General features: G+C 28.8%; 2 protein-coding genes and 1 long non-coding RNA gene across 6 annotated transcripts; 1 reads left to right on the top strand and 2 right to left on the bottom strand.

The window, feature by feature from the left end:
* Positions 1 to 1,660: 1,660 nt before the first annotated feature.
* On the bottom strand, positions 1,661 to 7,121 carry LOC108743470. Of its 2 annotated transcripts, XR_003231721.1 has the most exons (4): positions 5,789 to 7,121; positions 5,537 to 5,690; positions 3,574 to 3,718; positions 1,661 to 2,342 (listed from the first exon to the last, which is right to left on the bottom strand). It is a non-coding gene; the product is annotated as an uncharacterized LOC108743470 (long non-coding RNA). The 2 variants fall into 2 exon arrangements; XR_003231720.1 differs by having other exon boundaries at positions 5,537 to 7,121.
* A 903-nt stretch (positions 7,122 to 8,024) lies between these two features.
* Positions 8,025 to 14,381, bottom strand: LOC108743473 (beta-arrestin-1). 2 transcript variants are annotated; one of them, XM_018479046.1, is made up of 12 exons: positions 14,155 to 14,381; positions 13,970 to 14,100; positions 13,569 to 13,627; positions 13,468 to 13,498; positions 13,351 to 13,411; positions 13,104 to 13,297; positions 12,767 to 12,957; positions 12,431 to 12,712; positions 12,219 to 12,362; positions 12,074 to 12,160; positions 11,557 to 11,700; positions 8,025 to 11,047 (listed from the first exon to the last, which is right to left on the bottom strand). In XM_018479046.1, the coding sequence occupies exons 3-12, from the start codon at positions 13,601 to 13,603 to the stop codon at positions 10,960 to 10,962; spliced, it is 1,257 nt and encodes a 418-aa protein (XP_018334548.1). In that variant the 5' UTR covers positions 13,604 to 13,627; positions 13,970 to 14,100; positions 14,155 to 14,381; the 3' UTR covers positions 8,025 to 10,959. The 2 variants fall into 2 exon arrangements, with proteins under 2 accessions (XP_018334548.1, XP_018334547.1); XM_018479045.1 differs by having other exon boundaries at positions 13,970 to 14,381.
* Positions 14,382 to 15,132: 751 nt separating this feature from the next.
* Positions 15,133 to 17,568, top strand: LOC108743472 (ras-related protein Rab6). Of its 2 annotated transcripts, none has more exons than XM_018479043.2 (6): positions 15,133 to 15,334; positions 15,634 to 15,692; positions 15,764 to 15,923; positions 15,978 to 16,183; positions 16,247 to 16,313; positions 17,180 to 17,563. In XM_018479043.2, the coding sequence occupies exons 1-6, from the start codon at positions 15,265 to 15,267 to the stop codon at positions 17,248 to 17,250; spliced, it is 633 nt and encodes a 210-aa protein (XP_018334545.1). In that variant the 5' UTR covers positions 15,133 to 15,264; the 3' UTR covers positions 17,251 to 17,563. The 2 variants fall into 2 exon arrangements, with proteins under 2 accessions (XP_018334545.1, XP_018334546.1); XM_018479044.2 differs by having other exon boundaries at positions 15,138 to 15,334; positions 16,412 to 17,568.
* Positions 17,569 to 17,812: the final 244 nt, after the last annotated feature.

The raw sequence follows: 17,812 nt of genomic DNA, 5'->3' as shown, positions 1-17,812 counted from the left end.
AATGAAATTAAGAAACTAGCTAATTGCAGTATAACATTTTAGAACTATCTTATTGTTATTTTTAAAAAAATTGCACCCAATTAAAGTTTTTCTAGTAATTATATATAGTAATATTAACAAACAGTTTCTGTGGTTTAATTCTCCTATGTCCGAATTATTAATAACCTTGATGTATAATAATTATTCAGAATTTTAAGCTTTTATAAAGTTATTAGGCAACTAACTAACTACAATTTGCAGTTATTTTGTACCAAAAGATGATATAATCTGTACTTTGTATACATATACATAATGCAGTCAATTAATTGCATTCTGTTGTTTAAAGAAAACCAAAAGATGACATAAGTAGATGATATAGACTATTTCTCATATCACAAAAGAAAAAAAAACACTTAGAATGTATTATTCATCTTATACAGGAACGTAAGAAGTTTTAGTTATAAAACAACCGTTGTGAATAAATTCACAAGCATCTTTCGTTGACATACTGGAGGGAAATTGTAATTTTCATTTGAGATAATTCAAAATCACAGCCAGTTTTTCTTTTCTTGTGCCAAAGAAGGTGCATGATTTTTTTTACAAGGGTTTTATAACTGAAACTTCATTTTTTTTCCTTGGCATGCGATTTAAAAACACGGACATTATTAAAAATACAATACTTTTTGAAAAGGTAGAAATAAATTTTAGACTTCACATGCCTACGAAATAAACAACTGTTACAAATTTCTTAATGTTTGGACAAAAAATTAAAAATTCATTGCGTTGTTACCATATGCTACCAAAAAAAAAACAGGTACATTACTTCTTAATCAATTCCTATTTATAATAAAGAAGTATCTATCTCCGTTACTATTATTATTTTATTACATTTTTATACGTTCATCACAATTCTATCAAATAACACTTTTATGTCGGCATTTTTAACTAACTATACGCATCTTTCTGATATTAAGTTTGGATAATTGATTAAACTGTTTGTGAATAATATCTATACATTACTTTTATTTCTCTATTTTTTATGTATTGTTGGGGCTTGACCCGTAACTTAATTGATTAGTAAGTACACAAAATAATGTATTTTACTGTGGTTACAAGTTAATCACTTTTAGCGAGTTAACATATTTTATTTCTGTGCTTCAATTGAATGAAATTCCTTAGTTAAATAAACTTTACTTATTATCGTCGATTTATCTAGGTTATGGATCATAAACTATACATTATGATTAACAGATTAACACGACCAACAAAACAAAAATAATCTAAACTATTATAAAAACTTATATAACTTCACGATAATGTTGACTTGTGCGCTTATCGCAATTCTGTGATATTCGAAATTCGAACGAATAATCAACTAATTAAATTTTTTAAACATAAACGAATCAAATTTAGAAACTAGGTAATTACTGTATAAGATTTAAGAAGCATCTATCTCCTTGAACATTTTGCTTTATTACATTTTGATACTCTAATCACAATTTTCCTAAATAAAGCTATCCGTTTTTTGTATGCATATTTAACTATAATCGTCTTTCTCTATCAGAAATCCTATAAAAAATTGTAATGTACAGGACACAAGGTAAAAATGCCCATATTAGAGAAATGTACAAAACAAAGTGATAAAAATTCATTTACAATAACAGTGTTAGTGTTGTGAAAGCATAATCATTTTCATAGACTGCTTTTGTACCAAAAAAATTTAGATTATTTTATTAAAATCCAATAATTTAGTTGCTTACGAATTTCGACTCGCACTGTAACATTTCTATCTTTATCTAGATCTAGACTACAGCGCACTCATTTAATTTCGCAGGAAGGTTTCAATTTAAAATACAAATTATTTTAAATACGGCTGGTGACTGTTGGTCCTCGATATAGGCAACCCACTTCATTGCAAAGTATTCTGAACGTCAGGCTGCAGTAGCAGTTCTGACTTCTTTTACTTATTAATGATTCGGCTTTCGAAATCAGGATTTAAAATATTAATAATCAAGAAATAAAAACGTTTTTAAATTGGGGGTTGGAAGTGCAAATTGATGTTCTTTAAAAATTTTTGTGGCAAAATCAGCAAAACCTACTGAAGCTTTAAACGCCTAACAGGCCTTATGAATTCTAGGAAATTAATGTTTGTAAGACTTCGTTTACTATTTTTAATCAATACTGTTACTTACCAGTTCATTGTCATAAATCTTTCCTTCTGCTACAGCACACTTTCTTCGTTCCCAACGGTAAAAGGCACTTTCACGCCTTCCTCAAACTTCGGGTATTACCACGTTGCAGAGTGCAAGGGCACTGATACAACCAATGTTTTGTAACATACGGAATCTGGAGTTTTTATGTTCCTGTAAAATAAAATATGAATGTTTCCAGATATTATTGATATAGCTTTCCTACTAAAAAACGTATACAATATAATATTAAAGTAATTCTAAACCTTTTCTCCATTAATAATAACAAATAAATATAGTGTATATGACTTTACAATTCTTTGAAGATACTGCTATGTTTTGGGAAGCAAAACAATTATAATGACAGTAATACACTTTATATATTTTTTAATTAACTCTTATTAAAATAACAACTGTGTTTCTTTTAATGAAATTAGTTGCAATAAATAGCATGCCTAAATTAACAGTTGAAAGCTGAAATAAGACATTATTAACAAAGTCCATCTCCGTTACTATTATTACTGTATTGCATTTTTATACGCTCATCACAATTCTGTCAAATAAAACTAACACTTTTATGTCGGCATTTTTAACTATACGCATCTTTCTGATACTAAGTTTGGATAATTGATTAAACTGTTTGTGAATAATATCTATACATTACTTTTATTTCTCTATTTTTTATGTATTATTAGGGCTTGACCCGTAACTTAATTGATTAATAAGTACACAAAATAATGTATTTTACTGTGGTTACAATTTCATCTTTTTTAGCAAATTAATGTGTTTTATATGGTTTAATTTATACATAATCAAACCAGGAGATTTCTTACATAAATTCTAAATAAACATTACTAATTATCGTCAAACAACTCATCTGATTAAGGATCTCAAACTTCACATTATCAGAAAAATGTTAAATTTGTTCGAATTTCATACTTTGACAACGCAAATACACGGATAAATGAAAAAGAACAGGACCAACAAAGCAAAAATTATCGAAACTACTATAAAAACTTACATAGACAACCCACTTCACTTCAAAGAATTGTAAGCGTCGGGTTGCATTAGCAATTCCTTTATTACATATTACACTCGGCTTTTAAAACCAAGAGTTTAATTATTAATAATAAAGAAATAAAACCGTTTTTAAATTGGGGGTTGGATGTGTAAATCGATGTTCTCTATGAAGTTTTATAGCAAAATCAGCAAAACATAATGACATTATAAACAATTCGCAATTACCTACAACCCAAACTAAATAATGGACAATCTAACGGTATTATGCAAAGAAGTAACATATGCTCGTTATCCTATGCATTATGTTTTATGACGTCTTTTGTTAACCAAATTGACACCAGATTAATAAAGTGTAATTAATATTAATTTAACTATGCATTATTACCTGAACTAACTGAAGAATGTAGCGTTCCATAGTTTACACGAATGGAATGCAAACCAAATTGAGAAAGGGTATCAGGTCAGACATCCCATGTCGTCATCGCTAGGGTCAAAATTAACAACCCAATCTCTCTTATATGTTAGCCAAGCTGTAGATAAAGACAAAAAAAAAATAAACACTTATAATCTATAATATTTTACAGGTGATTGCTAAAAAAATATATTAAAATAATATATACAAACTATACAGCTTGACCCCTCAGATTTCGAGAGAAAGGCGCAAAAAATATAAAAAAGAGAATTCGGAAAGAAAAATTCGCAGTTTTGCCTCTCGGTATTTGTGTGGTGTTTCAAATCGCGTCCGTATTGTTCAAGTAAACTCACCCCAGGGTGTCTTAACTGTATCGGTAATATTTGCACGAAAACTAATAATGCGTTTTAAATGAAGTAGATTACCAATTTTGCATTTTGTTTTTTAATAACATTTGATAGCATTTTAAGCACCTTTAAACTTAGCTGAAAATCATTGTTAATTATTTATTTTTTTTTTCTGTAAGTTATTTTTTGAATTGTGTAAATACGTATAAATTTGTTTCTTTCAGACTAATTTTTTAAAATAATTAACATTTAATAAATTCTTTGTCGAAAACATTTAAATGTGCTTTTATTTACTGTTATCAAATATTATTTTAAAAAATTATTCTGGAAAAGAGAAATGATATACATTTATCTATTTGCTATTTCATAATTCAAAAAATGTTTTTATTCTTCGAAATTTTTATTATTTCACACTCCCTTAAATGTTCCAGAAATAGAATTTACTAAACTGAATTCCAATAAATTCTATTCCTGAAACATTTACATGTTTTTTTTATTGTTGTTAAATTTCTAAACGTTTCATATCACCGACTAACACACTCATTAAAAAAAAGCAAATTAAACAATCTTAAAAGTATTTCAACGGATAGGAGCCGTAGGAAAACTAGTTTTCCATCTCTCTAGAAGAGCATACGTTAAGGGAGACCGCAAAACGTGTAAAAAACACATTCGGAAGATGAGCAAAAGTTTAAAATCAGAGCAGGACATAGGCGTAGCAACGATTTTTTTCTAGAGGGCAAAATTTTCAACTCTACCACTTATACATAGTGTAACGGATTGCTTTCCAATAACTAAAAGAGTATGATGACAATAGTTTACAAGGTTTTTTCATAAAATTTTAAGGGTGAAATTTTGTTCGTTGAATGATACCAACTTGAAATTTGAAGTAAAAAAAGTTGTATCGTGTCATCGTATTTCTCTACTAAATGTATGATAAAATATATATACATATATATTATAAATGAATGAAAACAATAATAAATTATGAACATTTGGAAAATTTTACGTTAGAAAATGTCTATTTTTATATTTACATTCAGAAGTTACATTTAATTGATATAATAATTTATTCCATCAAAAAAATCTTTATTTTGTGAACTCGTGTAAGAAACAACATAAATCCTGATAGATCTATGTGTAAATACTGCTGTCCATTCTCTGGTTAAATTAATTAAGTTCTTGCGCAACACACACTTTACACTATTTTAAAAGAGGAAATAGTTCGACGAATCACACTGAGTGGCGGAATAATTTGAAAACTGTTCATAATAACAGAGGTGACTGACACGACTTTCTGGACAAATTTCACAAAAAAGAATATATATAAATTATTGTAGATTTATCTTATTATTTGTACTTGAACAACTGTTAGTCTAGGATGGACTTAGCCCGCCTGCCCCCCCACCCCCCATTTACTACGCCAATAGGGCAGGAAAAACAAATCCTGTATGGTGAAGAATTGTTCTTGCTGAGTTTCATTTTTAATAGCAACAGCAGACTGTTATGTACTGAGACAAGTTACATACATAAGTTGAGATTTCTGGAGTAATTTAATGAAATTTTTACAATTCATCAATGTTGTAACTTACCAATTCATTATGATAAATCATTTCTTTAGCAACAACACACTGCGCAGGGTAAAAGCTTTTACGTTTCCTTCAGCTAGCACTACATCCAAAAGCGAAAAGTTGATTGACGAGACAAAATGCTCCATTAACTTGGCATCCAATTTTTATAATGTTCCTATAAAATATGAACAGGTTAGGTTTGGTTCAATTGTGTTAACAAAAAATGTATACGACTGCAACAACACTCACTTCGTTCGTGTTATCTTTACCTACCCTTAAAGTTATGATCCGTTATTGAAGCTTTCATCCGAACGGTTGTAATCATAAGGTTACAGAAGGTAATGACAACACGAACGAAATGAGTGTTATATTGTAGTATTCTTGTCCCATTTGTATATCTATTATATATGCTCTTGTCCTTTCTTCATATTACCTTAGCTTAGGTTAGGATTGAATTAGGTTGTGAATTAATAAGCACTTAGGAGTTACAAGTTGAAATTTCGAGTTGTAATTTGAAATTTTGAGTTGTAAGACGAAATTTCGAGATAAAGTCGAAGTTTCGAGTTGCAAGTCAACATTTCAAGTTCAAAGTCGAAATTCCAAAAAAGATTGTTTGGTCCTTCTACGCTTTCGTAGAAAAGGACGTCGTATAATATCAGCATAAACCATAATAGATTTGACGTAATTTTGGTATAATATTAATAGGCCATTTTTTACATTAGTTGACAGACGAGTTGAGTGATGAAGTTAAGTCAGGTAAGTAGTACTCACCAAGTAGAATCGTGTGGTAGTATTAATTCCATGCGGAAATCTATGTAGCTGGAGATAAGGCTCCTAAAGTTTTCTTAATCGGAGGAAATTCCGGTTGATACGGCCCTGGCTGCAGCCCTTCATCAGCTGTTCTCGCCAAATATGCATTGATGATGTCATCGTTTAGTTAGGTAGAATTATGATAGACTGGAGTTTTTACAATGTCCTTGCCCGCCAAAGGCGGGCTGATATATTGGAATGATGTTACGAGATATGTTTTAGAATAAACAATGTTTGGAGGAAACAGCTGACGGAAGGCTGAAGTCAGGGCCGTACCTATCGAAATTTCCTTCGATTAACAATACTTTAACAGCCTGTATCTCAGTCACATTGATTTTTAAACAAATAATAAACAAAATTCTAATAAATACTACCACACTACTTGGTCATTCTACCTACATGGCTAAACTTCATGTCTCAACTCGAATGTCAACTAATGTAAAAAATTACCAATTAATATGATTTTTATATTTTTTAAAAATTATTGATTTACATAAAACAAAATTAAGCTTTCTAGAGGCTTTGTTACACATATATAATCAACACGTTCCATAAATGTCAATTGAATGTTAAATAGTACTACGAGGCTTCTTATAGGATTTATGTTTGCTAATACAAAATGGTTTTATTAATCATGTTGAATGAGTAGGTATTGATTGGGCAGTATTATTTACTAATCGTATGCGTTGACAACACCACACACCTATGGACAACACTGAACATACATCACATATACTGAAATACTTTAAAACAATAGTATAAATAATTTATGAAAGAAAAAATCATAGATAATAGATCTACAAAGGGAAAAAATAATACCACTAATTTCAAAATGAGTAATGCAGCAAAGAACAGCATATGCAACCAAATAAACATTAATATCAATCAGTTTGCATATAAGTACTTTTCAAAACTATAATATTTAAAATTAGATCTCCTACCGATAAACATATGTATACATATAATTTCTATTTTGTAACATAATACTACAAACAGCAGAAAAAATTTGGAAATCGTCAAGAAATAGAAGTCAGTAGTTTATTTATAACAAATGCCCTACAATAATTATTTTCAAAACCAACACAGCAACTTCGTTTTCATTCTCAAAATTTTTTAAATGTACAATGATCAATTTGTTTTTGATCAGTTGGAACTACAAGGCTGTTACAGCAACATATTATAAAAAAATTCTTTAAAAATTTAATTCTCATTCCACATTTATTATGTAAAATGAATAGTTATACCTACAGTCTTTAAAAAACTTGCAAATGAATTTTTTGTACTTAAGAATTTTTAAAGCGACTACGGATCGGATTAAATAATATCTGGGTTTGATTTAATTTTCAATGTAATTCAATTTTAAATTTGAAAATTTTAACTAGATCTAATATCTTGACGCGCAAAATGTGAAGGTGCATGNAGATTTTTTTACGAAAAACATAAAAATTATAAATAAAAAATCGCAATTATTTACCCTCTAAACCAATTATTTTAATTTTTTTAAGCTATACCTTATTTAAAAATTGTGTTAAAATGACTACCTACATACAGGAATATTTAAACGATGAGATATCATTTTTATGGGGCTGTAATTCAGAAATTAGAACGTAACTGGGAGGGGGCAAATCATGGTTGTGATAAGGAGTTGATAAGTTCTGATGAACCGAGAATTATTATGAATAAATGAAACACGTAAAAAATACGTAGACTTTTTTATTGTTTTATAAGTGTACATGTTTTGAGGCCTTGACTTCAAACTGTTAAATGAATATTATCACATAGAACATCATCTTCTAAATGAAAAGCATCGTTAACAGTGTTCAACCAGATTTACCGTTAATTTTTATTATTACATAAAAATACAAAAATATGTTTTCAGTCTCACTTTAAAATTCATCGCTTTGATTTTTAAAATTGACATTTACAATTTCTAATAAAATTTAATACGTAATACAGACAAAAATCCTACGAATTGTGGTACATAGAATTAGGTGTAATAATGAAAAAAAAGAACGTTACTGATTACGAAATTAGCAAAAAGAATTTTATATTTATGAAAGAACACTGAAAAATGCATGTTGACTTAACTGCTTTTTATTTTATTTCTATCTTTTTTATAAACTATATTTAACACTTCGCTGTTACTAAGATGAAATTGACATACTTTTTTGTGTTATCCTTGGGTTTTTCCTACTTCTATTGACCTTTTCTTTAAGCAAACATAAATAAAAGCTAAAATTGTTTTGAAAAGTACAATAAAACTTTACTTTCCACAAAAAGTGTAATGATTAAAATTAAAGGAAAAGAACCTTCATGTGCCCTATTTGTCTTACCGCTAACAATTTTCTAATTGAATTTTCCAAACTCCATCACACCAATGTGTTTTAAAATAATAAAATTTAGTTGAAGTACCCGTTACTTAATCATTAACGAAAAATGCAGTACTGATTCACATTCTTTTAATATCCGTTTCATTTAACTACTATCTGTTACCTTCTTTTTACGAAAAAAAGGGAATTAGAAAATATTATTTTACAATATCCCAAACACTTCACTGTAACTTTTTTCGATTTGATTTTTACAATACTGAATATTTCACAATAGTTCACTTCTAGTTTACTCACAAACTTAAATAACGCTAAAACAAAACCTTTTCTTTAAATTTTTTAAAACAAGTGAACCAGAAATATATTAAACGGGAGGTAAATGTGTAAAAACCACTAACGTATAATATCCGAAAATTTAGAAAGTAAAAATAATTATCACATGCATACACTTTTTTAAAATTTTTGATCAATCTTAGAAGATGTTAATTGCAACATTTAGATTTGAAAAATTTTCCATCAATAATATTTTTTGAAACGTTGTATACTTGGACTTCAAACATTAAACACGTATTAAATTACACTTTTTCAGAAATGACTAAGTGTTTAAGCTGAGTTAACAGGAAAGGTGAAAAAATTGTAGGTGTCAACCTAAATGTTTTTCATGTAATCATTTCTGAAGCTGTGTAAAGTAAGTAAATATTGTTCTTACAGCCCTTAGATATACATGCAAGTCTTATATGTATTATTTAATAAATGTACTACAAGAGAATACACCTGAAAAGTAGCATGAACTTTGGTGGTAGACATTATCAACCAAAAATATAACAACAGAGATTAACAATAGGCCAGTAAAAAAATAACTGCTATTTAATTATATAACACTTTGTTCAATATATGATATACTGTTTGGCTTCCAGCGAGACTGGGAATGACTTACTAAGTTTATAATAATAAGCGTTATTTTATAGACTGTACATTTAACAAATCTTTCAATTAAGGAGTTTCACTAAATAAGTTTCTAAAATATTGTTGCAATGCAGAGACATAGGAATATATCACGCGACAGAACTGAAAAAGCAATGTCAGCATCAAAAGAACAAACGAAAAAAATTTCTAAAAATCTGTCTTTCAATGCTATATTATATAGTGCAAATGGCTGCGGAGATTCAACAAGGTTACAGTAAACCAATCCATTCTCTTTTTCTTACTAATAAAGATTTAATGTAGTCACTTATACATCAACCTATGTATTACATATGTCAATGTTCAATTTATAAGTCGCGTGCTCCATTCGTATATCTCTAATATAGGTGTAATATGTTTACACTGCAATTATTTTTTTTTTCACAATTAATGTTAATACATAATATAAACAACATATAAATTTCAATCGCACTACATTAAAAACTCTTTCAGAGTTCAATAAAACAGGTAAAGGACGACATTTAAAGTTGCCAACATTTATATAGATCATAAGTTTAAATTACTGTTGATACGATAAAAAATTATTTCTTTTCATTTTAAAACCACCAAAAATGCATCAATTAATACTTATTAGCATGTACATATAAATGAATAAAATTTGTGCAAGATATAATTTCACTAAAGCATATGGTACACGTAACACTATTACTACACCAATATTTGTTAATGAAATGTGTGGAAATGATTAAAACATGTAAATTAACGAAATACTTCAAATGTGCAAACATTGAATTGTTTTATATATTTATTATCAAACGGATAATCATTGACATTATTATGTTTAAGACTAGAGTACTACAATTTCTCAAATTGATCTAGAATTAAATACTTTTCATATATACCAAACCGTTGTGTTTTTCAAAAAAATTAAAAACATTTTTTTCAGCAATTATTTTTAAGATTTTTTTTTGTAAAAAATAAATAAAAAAGGCTACCAAGACAAACATATTGTGTATTGAAAATTTTTAAATATTATTAGAGTGTACTAAAACAAACAAATTTAAATAAAAAAAAAGTTTTACTGATAAATAGCATGGCTTTTGGACTATTTGTCAACTGTAATATTAGTTAAATATCACGAAGACATAATAAATTTATGGGATTGATAAATAAATACAGTAAATTAATAATTCAGTAATGCACATTTAAAATATATGTACACACATTAGGTAAAACTGAAATTAATATATTGTTTAAAGACACACAAGTGTTGCACTTCGGCCTGTGACAATGACTAGGGCACAACATTAGGATGAGACCTAACAGTACTATGCATACACAGACGTACAATGTTGTAATCATATATTTAAAAGGGCAACATTTTCAAGCCTCTGTTTCTCCCCCTTTAAGTCTTAATCTAGCAAAATCTTCAAATATTATATCATCTTCATGATCTGGATTATCCCCTTCTCTAAATGAAAAAACGCTATTTGTAATGAACCAAGATCTTATCACGAAGAAAGTTAATTTTTGCTTTTCACGACTGTTTTAGTATTCAAAAGACAAACTTTTTTATATAATACATATACCGCAGCCAATCTCGAAGATTCGTCATTCCCGAATACAACTAAGAGCTCTGCAGAACAGTACTATTCTTTAGAGTGGCTAACTACCGATTTAAGCAGATTGTAATGCAGTGATTAGTCACATCTTTTTTTATTCTCCCTTTCACAGTACAGCCAAATTTTAAATGCCCTAAAACCAAATGCAATATATTGACACCAGAACATTCGTTAACCGTATTACAGACAGTACGGTTTTGTAAGGGCCTGGCCGTATTTGGGAATGACGGATTTCGTATATAGGCAGCGATATACATTAAAATGTTTTGTAATTTATTTTACAATTTACTCAAACAATTTTGATCCATTTTTTTGAATCAGTTTTGAAAATTAAAATTTAATAAAAATGTGATCTTACGTGTCCAACTGTATAAGATTAGTGTCCACTGGAACATTTCCATCCTCGTTATTTCCCTGGGAAGTTGGAGATGCATTCAATACTGATGATTCCTCTTCTGGTTTGGGATGCATTAATATAAATGGTAACTCTGCCACCAAATCTCTGAAAAATAAATTAAACATTTTGTTTCTTGTTTTATTAAGTGTGATCCTTAAGGGAGACCATATGATACCACAAAAGGATCTGAATAACAATATTTTTCTCAGAGTACATAACCTAACGAATTTACAAATAAGAATGGAATAATGAACGGTTTCAAATGATTACTAAGGTCAAGTCCAGGCCACTGGATATAAAGTTACTGTAAAGTACACAATTGGTGTTCTCAGATAATCTGAAGGGATTTTAGATTTTTTTAAAAGAACACTCCCTGCCTGACACCTATAATTTGTACAACTTTATAATTAAATTAATTATTTACCTTTTTTAGCTAATATTAATAAAAATAATGAATATTTGCAAAAGCTTAACTTACCCTCCCAAAGGACCTAAGCCAAGTTTAACTTTGACTTTGTACTGCACAATTATTCCCAGGTTTTCACGCTGTGTAGGATCTGCAACTCTAAAAAAGGGGAAAAAGAGAAAAAGAAATATTTCATTGTTGTGAACTAAAATCTTACAAGGTGCTTGAAGCTAAATTTGTATCTTCATGTTTAAGTTGACCGTCAAGAGCTAATCCCCATTTATGCTTATTATTTGCTAAAAGAGGAGTCAAAGTATAAACTTTACTTAAAGTGAATCCAGGTCCAACAGGGCATCCCTCTCTGTAAATGTATAAATACATTATTTATGTGATGATTAAATAAATAAATATTTTGTAACTCTAACTTACTCGCTGTCAATTTCAGCAACTGTACATTTATACTGTGCTGTAGAAAAAAGGCAAATGTCAGCAAATTGTCTTACTGACACTTTGATCTTCTTAACGGATCTATTTGAGTTGTTAGCTATATGCACATTAACTGCAATACTCTCACCATGGTGATATAATTCTTTATCAAGAGATGCTTCCAAATGCAATTTATTAGGACTCATCATAAATTCTTTACTTACTTCAATGGACGGTTGTTCTCCTTGCTTACTAGGAGCATACATTATCTTTCTAATAGCTAATCTACAAAAACATCTTTTGTGAAAAATGATTTACTACTAATTTGTTTTTTATTACCTGACAGAATTTCTTTTATGTGGTTTATCATCTTGTGATTCTCCAACAAATGCTTTAAGTTCATAATCTACACCACAAGGTTTTCCATTATCTCCAGGTGCTGGTTGCAGAGTAACAGAAGCTGGGCAGTGGGGTGGAAGTTCAAAATAGAAGGGATATGCATTTGGGCCCAGTTTTTTAATTAATCTCTCCTTATAAAAATAATTTTACATGTTGTTATTAATTAAATAATGCAAATATAATCAGTTAAAATAAAACTTATATGCTAATTGTACTGGACTATTTTATGACACTGACAGGAACAAAATACTTAGAACACTATTTATCCATTACTCACCTGTAATCTTGTTAAAGGTCGTTTACTAACAATAGCTTCTTGAGGATATATCTGTTCAGATGCTAAATACAAGTCTTTTCTAAAAGTTAAACCCAAAACATCCAAGTCTTCTCTTCCATACCTAAATGCAGCAAGAACATGCCCAAAAACCTTACGATCTTTAACATAATCAGGATCGATTAATACAACACCATCTAAAAAAGCAATGTTGAATTATTTTTAAATGTTAATCTATTGTATACCTTACCTATTGGATCGACATGTGTAATGTGATCAACAAAATCTCTTTTTCCAAGATATACTGTTATCTAAATAATAAACATAGGTTTAAGATTATAATACTATAAAAACCTTTTATACTTACTTTTCCATTTGGTGAACTCTTTTTAAATACCCTACACAAAATATATTTTAGAAAATAAAGCTCAGACAAAAACAAAATACAATAGAAAAATAATAAATTACCTGGTAGCTTGTCTTCTTCCACTTGCATCTTCCATATCCTAAATTTTATGTGAACAATCCTAAAAAAAAAAATGAGATTAGTGGACCTTAACTTACAGCATTTAACAAGAAAGAAATAATATAGCAATGCTTTTCATAAATATATTTGGATTACAAATGTTAGATAACGTATATTTATACAAACATTTCTATTGAAGTGATAGTAAAGCAAAACATTATTATAAACAATACACTATTTTCTCTAATAACAACACAATTTTGATTTGCTTAGTAAAACTGCAGATAATAACAAAAACATCAAATAGCATTTTTTTCTGTTATCTATATATATATGCATCTAATAAAACTACTTCAATGTTAACAAATGAAAAATGGACAATTTACTACATAAATCAACTTACTTGTGTAAATGACTAACGAAAAATTAACTTCCCATTTTATAAAGATTACTTATAATAATCGTGATTCCGTTTTAGTCATTAGTCACTTTATAGGATTGCGTTATTTACGTACTCATATACAAACCATTAATCTTCAACCCAAATGTTTCATAAATTATGTATAGTTAAATTAAGTACTATAAAACCTCAATAAGATTTTCTTTCCGTCCAAAACTTTTATCAATGCTTTTATACTGAAGACTAGAAACTTGAGCATTTATTCCGCATAACTCGAAAATAATGCAATTAATTAAGGCGTAAACAGTAAAGACAAAACCGACAAAACGATGTTAAGGCAGATGACGCATACGTCACACATATTAGAACAAGAACATAAGATAATCGGATGATCGGAACATGAACTGAACGAACATATTATTTGAGGGAGTTGTGCCTTGTGTTACCATAGAGTTGTGTTACTTTTGTAATAGATAAATGATCTCTTTTTCTTCTGGATCACTATGCTTATGGTGAACTTGTGAACTGAACCTCTCGGAGGTTGTTTTAATTCATAATAAATCATAATAACATATTTATTATTTTTTATTTTAAAACATTTATTTCGATAAAATTGCAATTCAATAAGTTAGATTATAATTCCTTCCTTTCAATTTTACTATTTTTCAATTAATACTCAATAAAAAAAATACAACGTGTAATTATACGCTACTGAAGTGAAACTTCTTCAAGCACACAAACATACTGTAGAGTGTAGGCACACATACACAAACATATACAAAAACGTTCATACATTTTGTTAGGGCTACACTATATATGCCGGAGTTGCCTGTAACGAACGTTGCATTGAAGCGCGCTCACGGCTCAAGCGATCCCCACTACGAACTCGACTACGTGACCGAATAGAGGGGGGACATTATCCGTAGCATAATTTCCTTACATAGCAACTCGCATGAAACGAACTTACCCTACCGTGCGTAAAGAAGTTTCACTTCAAAAAGATTGTATAAAATATTGTTAGTGACTATTTTGTAACAGAAACAAAAATGAGACGAGTTTTCGAAGAAATGAGTTAGATGTCTATGGACATACATATCTATGGAGCACAGAAAACTATGGTGTTAGAATAAGATCATTGATAAGAAATGGGATAACATAGTGACAGGCAATTTTTCGAAGCATGCGCATTTTTATAGCTGTCGTGGCTTAATTATCCTTGTGTCAATTCTGAAATTTAATGATCGAAGGTGTTGTTTAATATTAGGGCATTATAATAGAACGCGTTTGTTACCTTTATAATGTCGACGTCAGGGGATTTTGGAAATCCATTAAGAAAATTCAAGCTTGTTTTCCTAGGAGAACAAAGCGGTATGTATATTATCATTTAGAAACATTCGACAAGTGACTAATAAACGTCAGGCGTAGTCTATAAATCAATAAAACGATTGCCTAAGCAACTTTATTTTCTACTTTTTTCTCCCTAATTGTAGAATATTATTCACAGTTTAGAAAATTACCTTTTTTTGTTTATGTTTCCTTAGATATGCAATAAGTTTATGTCATAATAGCAAACATCTAATATTTCCATTATCTTGAGTTAATGTTACATCTGATGCAAGTTTTTTGGAAAAAATTCAAATTCTCATATCTGTTTTTGTTATTTTCAGTGGGAAAGACATCCCTAATAACCAGATTTATGTATGACAGTTTTGATAATACTTATCAGGTATGAGTATAATAATATAAATTATTCAAAAATAGCAAAATAAAAAATGTGTAACATATATAAGTTTTTAGGCAACAATAGGTATTGACTTCTTATCAAAAACAATGTATTTAGAAGATAGAACTGTGCGATTACAGTTATGGGATACAGCAGGCCAAGAAAGGTTTAGATCTCTTATACCCTCTTACATTAGAGACTCTACAGTAGCAGTAGTAGTTTATGATATCACTAGTAAGTTTAAAATTTTAAGTTATTTTATTAACTAATGTATTTTTATATTGGCAGATGCTAACTCTTTTCATCAAACATCCAAATGGATAGATGATGTTAGAACAGAAAGAGGTAGTGATGTGATAATTATGCTTGTGGGCAATAAAACAGATCTTTCAGATAAAAGACAAGTTAGTACTGAAGAAGGAGAACGAAAGGCTAAAGAACTTAATGTTATGTTTATAGAAACTAGTGCAAAAGCTGGTTATAATGTTAAACAGGTAGTTCTTAACAATGATGAAATTACAAAAATATTTTTTTTATCTATATTTATTTGTTTAAAGTTATTTAGGCGTGTTGCTGCTGCATTACCTGGAATGGATTCAACAGAAAATAAACCACCAGAAGACAGTATCCTTTTATTTTCATTATTAATGAAAAGTTATTTAATTTGCATGAAAATAGCTTTTTTTGTTTTTGTTTTTTTATTTTCCTTAATTGTTTCTTAGTGCAAGAAGTTGTGTTAAAGGATACACCAAGTGAAAATAAAGATCCGGATGGTGGATGTTCATGTTAATTAAAATTGTTGACTCTAAAATTTTGTGACGCTCTTTTTTGTATGTATTGTACATAAACTTTATTTATCTTCTTTTTGTTGTAAATTGTGCAGTATTTGTTTCTAATTATTTCTATTTAATTTGTGTCAAAAGTGCCTTTTTATAATATTTTGTATTATTTAGACAGCGTGTTCTGTTCAACGTATTTTAATTTATTTGCCTTTCTTCTTTAGTGCAATTCTCATTCCTTGCATGCTTAAATTATATTAAGAACTGGGGACCACTAAAACATGGACGTTGAACTTATTAGGTTGCAATAAATAAATAATATTCGAGTTAGGTATTATAAGGTTCTAGCAGATTTAAGGTGCAAATTTTTATTTATTGTCATTAGTATTTCTTTCTCATACAAAAAATAGGTTGCTAATTTTATTACGTTTTTGCCATTAACAAGAAAAAAATAATTTTATTTTTAATAATTACTGTTGTATTCAACTATTTTTTTTTCAATAAATGTATGGATGGAAACTAATTTATATATTTAAGTCAATTTCTTGTTTAATTTTCAAGGTATTTCTCACATAGACTGGTAACATATAAAATTAGATTAGCTAAATTTCTTCTGGTTCGCCTAAATGTCGCTTCAATAATGCATGTTAATGTAACGATTCTAGTTTTTGTTTTTCATTTATTAATTTACAACTCCTTAATATGAAAAAGCTGTTGACCTACAAACTCAACCACAACTTCAAAATGACCAACAAGATTCAGAGGGAGGTTGCATGTGCTGAAATTGCTTCAGTAGTACTACCTTTTTAACGAAGATATCTAAAGTAGCCTCTGCCCTAACATTCAGACAAGCTGTTAATGTGATGTAACTGCATCAGCACTATCTGTGGCATATTTTTTGACAATTGCATTTTTCGTAAGACTGTCCGAGAGAATTTAGTTTTTTTGATCTTCGTTTGAAGCTTGAAAGTACATATTTTATACTCGTGCAATGAATAAAATGCAATTTCATTTTTGTTAACTCAATAAATGATAAAAATGTAGCACATTATCTACATTTTCTGTACTGCAAATTCTCTATAACTTGTAGAACAATTAGCATAAATTTATAATAATAAAAAAACAAAGTTACTTTAAATAATCTTATTGCTATTACCTTTTTATGCTGTTACCCATTATTACCTAAAACCTAAATTGTTATTTTATTAAATTTGTAAAATATCTACAATGGTAACGTTTAGAACGAAGTTACAATGATAATTTTATTATTAATTTCAACGAGTATACTAATTCATAAATTATAGTCGTTTAAGTTCCAAGCAAGACTACAAATTTAGAAAAAAA

The sequence above is a fragment of the Agrilus planipennis genome, unplaced genomic scaffold (assembly GCF_000699045.2).
Source record: "Agrilus planipennis isolate EAB-ADULT unplaced genomic scaffold, Apla_2.0 scaffold459, whole genome shotgun sequence".
In the NCBI taxonomy this organism is placed as follows: domain Eukaryota; kingdom Metazoa; phylum Arthropoda; class Insecta; order Coleoptera; family Buprestidae; genus Agrilus; species Agrilus planipennis.
This window is presented reverse-complemented; position numbering and strand designations above follow the sequence as displayed.